Here is a 1,875-nt window from a genome sequence, read left to right as displayed (position 1 = left end):
GCCCTCAGAACCCCCTCACAGCCAAGTACCCCGCCCTCAGAACCCCTCACAGCCAAGTACCCCGCCCTCAGAACCCCCTCACAGCCAAGTACCCCGCCCTCAGAACCCCTCACAGCCAAGTACCCCGCCCTCAGAACCCCCTCACAGCCAAGTACCCCGCCCTCAGAACCCCCTCACAGCCTAGTACCCCGCCCTCAGAACCCCTCACAGCCAAGTACCCCGCCCTCAGAACCCCTCACAGCCAAGTACCCCGCCCTCAGAACCCCTCACAGCCAAGTACCCCGCCCTCAGAACCCCTCACAGCCAAGTACCCCGCCCTCAGAACCCCCTCACAGCCAAGTACCCCGCCCTCAGAACCCCTCACAGCCTAGTACCCCGCCCTCAGAACCCCCTCACAGCCTAGTACCCCGCCCTCAGAACCCCTCACAGCCAAGTACTGATACATCCACATGACTGTACTATGACTGTACTATGACTGTACTATCACTTCACTATGACTGTACTAGGGCTATACCGTGAACACGTGCGAGACCTGTAAACTAATGGCAGCTTTCTTCCACAATGCACGACACCACAGCACGCAACAAAAGAGTCATTTAGAAAATGTCTGATGACGTTTTTACACGGACACGTTTTCCTTTATGTACTTTTTCCGAACCTAGGTCGGGGGAAGAACAGAAGACAGAGCATATTCTAGAGGAGAGGAGGGAGAGGCCTTCTGAAAGAAAGGAGAAATCAGCTGTGGAACCCCCCCTTCCGTAGCTCACACACACGCACACACACACACACGCACACACACGCACACACACACACACACACGCATACACACGCACACACACACACACACACACACACACACCTTTCCATCTTCCTTGGTTCATGTTAGTTAGGCATCGACAGATAAGGGTTTCGAAAAATGGATTTGCACTTTGCCTTCGGCCACCCTGAGCTGAGTTGAGCTGAGGGTCCTAGAATAGTCCTACTCACTGAACACTCCTGCTCTGAACACAGTCCTGAACACACTCCTGCTCTGAACACAGTCATGAACACAGCGGCCGTCCACCACGCTGATACTAGTCCCACACATCATGTTTAATGTAGAGCCCTGGGTCAAAATACATACATAGAAAACAGGCTCCAGTTTGAGCTTCAAGACATAAACATAAGCTAGTATAGATATTATATTTATGTAGTCCAATATAGCCTACTGTACAAACTGTCAGTTTGCAGCTGTTTAAACATCCTGGGGGCGATCACTTTGCATTTTACCGGTCTAATGTCATAGTTTCCATAGTTTGATGCCGATCACTTTGCATTTTAAAGGTCTAAGGCATCCGCCAGATTAGGGCTGCCCCCCAATAGTTGACTAAACATTAGAGGACGAGAAGGGTCTTAACCGACCACGTTTTTATTGGTCGTTAAGTCAGAGTAAAAAAACCAAGTGCTTGGCTCAGGAGGTAGGAGGAGCTGGCTGGGGATCGCAAGGTCCTCGGTTCAATCCCAGCGTCCGGAGTGGCTAAAGAGTCCTTGAGCAAAACACTGAACCCCAACCATCGCTCATGTGCGGCACGGTGGCGCAGTACATAGTACCGTCGTCTCCTAGCAGGAAGGTCTCTGGGCCTTTCTGGGCAGAGTTTGCATGTTCTCCACGTGTTCGCAAGGGCTTCCTCCCAAAGAACCCAATACAAAGTACATGCAGGAGAACCGATCCCTGTCCCTGACCAGGGCCTGGACTGAGCACTTGGACTTGGTCTTGGTCCCTGGGCGCGATCTCCTCAGTGCAGGGCTTGACATAAGCACCGGCCCGCCGGCCGTGCTGTCTTGCACACCTCCGGACCAGTAAATAACGCCTTTCAATGGCCCGCTCGGCAATGT

At 52.7% G+C, this 1,875-nt stretch overlaps 1 protein-coding gene across 1 annotated transcript in view; it reads left to right on the top strand.

The window, feature by feature from the left end:
* The window catches only part of LOC311311240 (cyclin-dependent kinase 18-like), a gene marked incomplete at both ends in the record, with an annotated part of 18,642 nt that extends 17,945 nt beyond the window's left edge, over nt 1-697 (top strand). Inside the window, one exon of the mRNA XM_084440921.1 lies at nt 663-697. Within this exon, the coding sequence (XP_084297047.1) occupies nt 663-697 (35 nt within the window). The remainder of the gene's footprint in view (nt 1-662) is intronic.
* Between the last annotated feature and the right edge of the window lie 1,178 nt (nt 698-1,875).

The sequence above is a fragment of the Borostomias antarcticus genome, assembly GCF_949987555.1.
Source record: "Borostomias antarcticus genome assembly, chromosome: 7".
Classification (NCBI taxonomy): domain Eukaryota; kingdom Metazoa; phylum Chordata; class Actinopteri; order Stomiiformes; family Stomiidae; genus Borostomias; species Borostomias antarcticus.
Note: the sequence above shows the minus strand (reverse complement) of the source record. Positions and strands in the feature narration are given on the sequence as shown.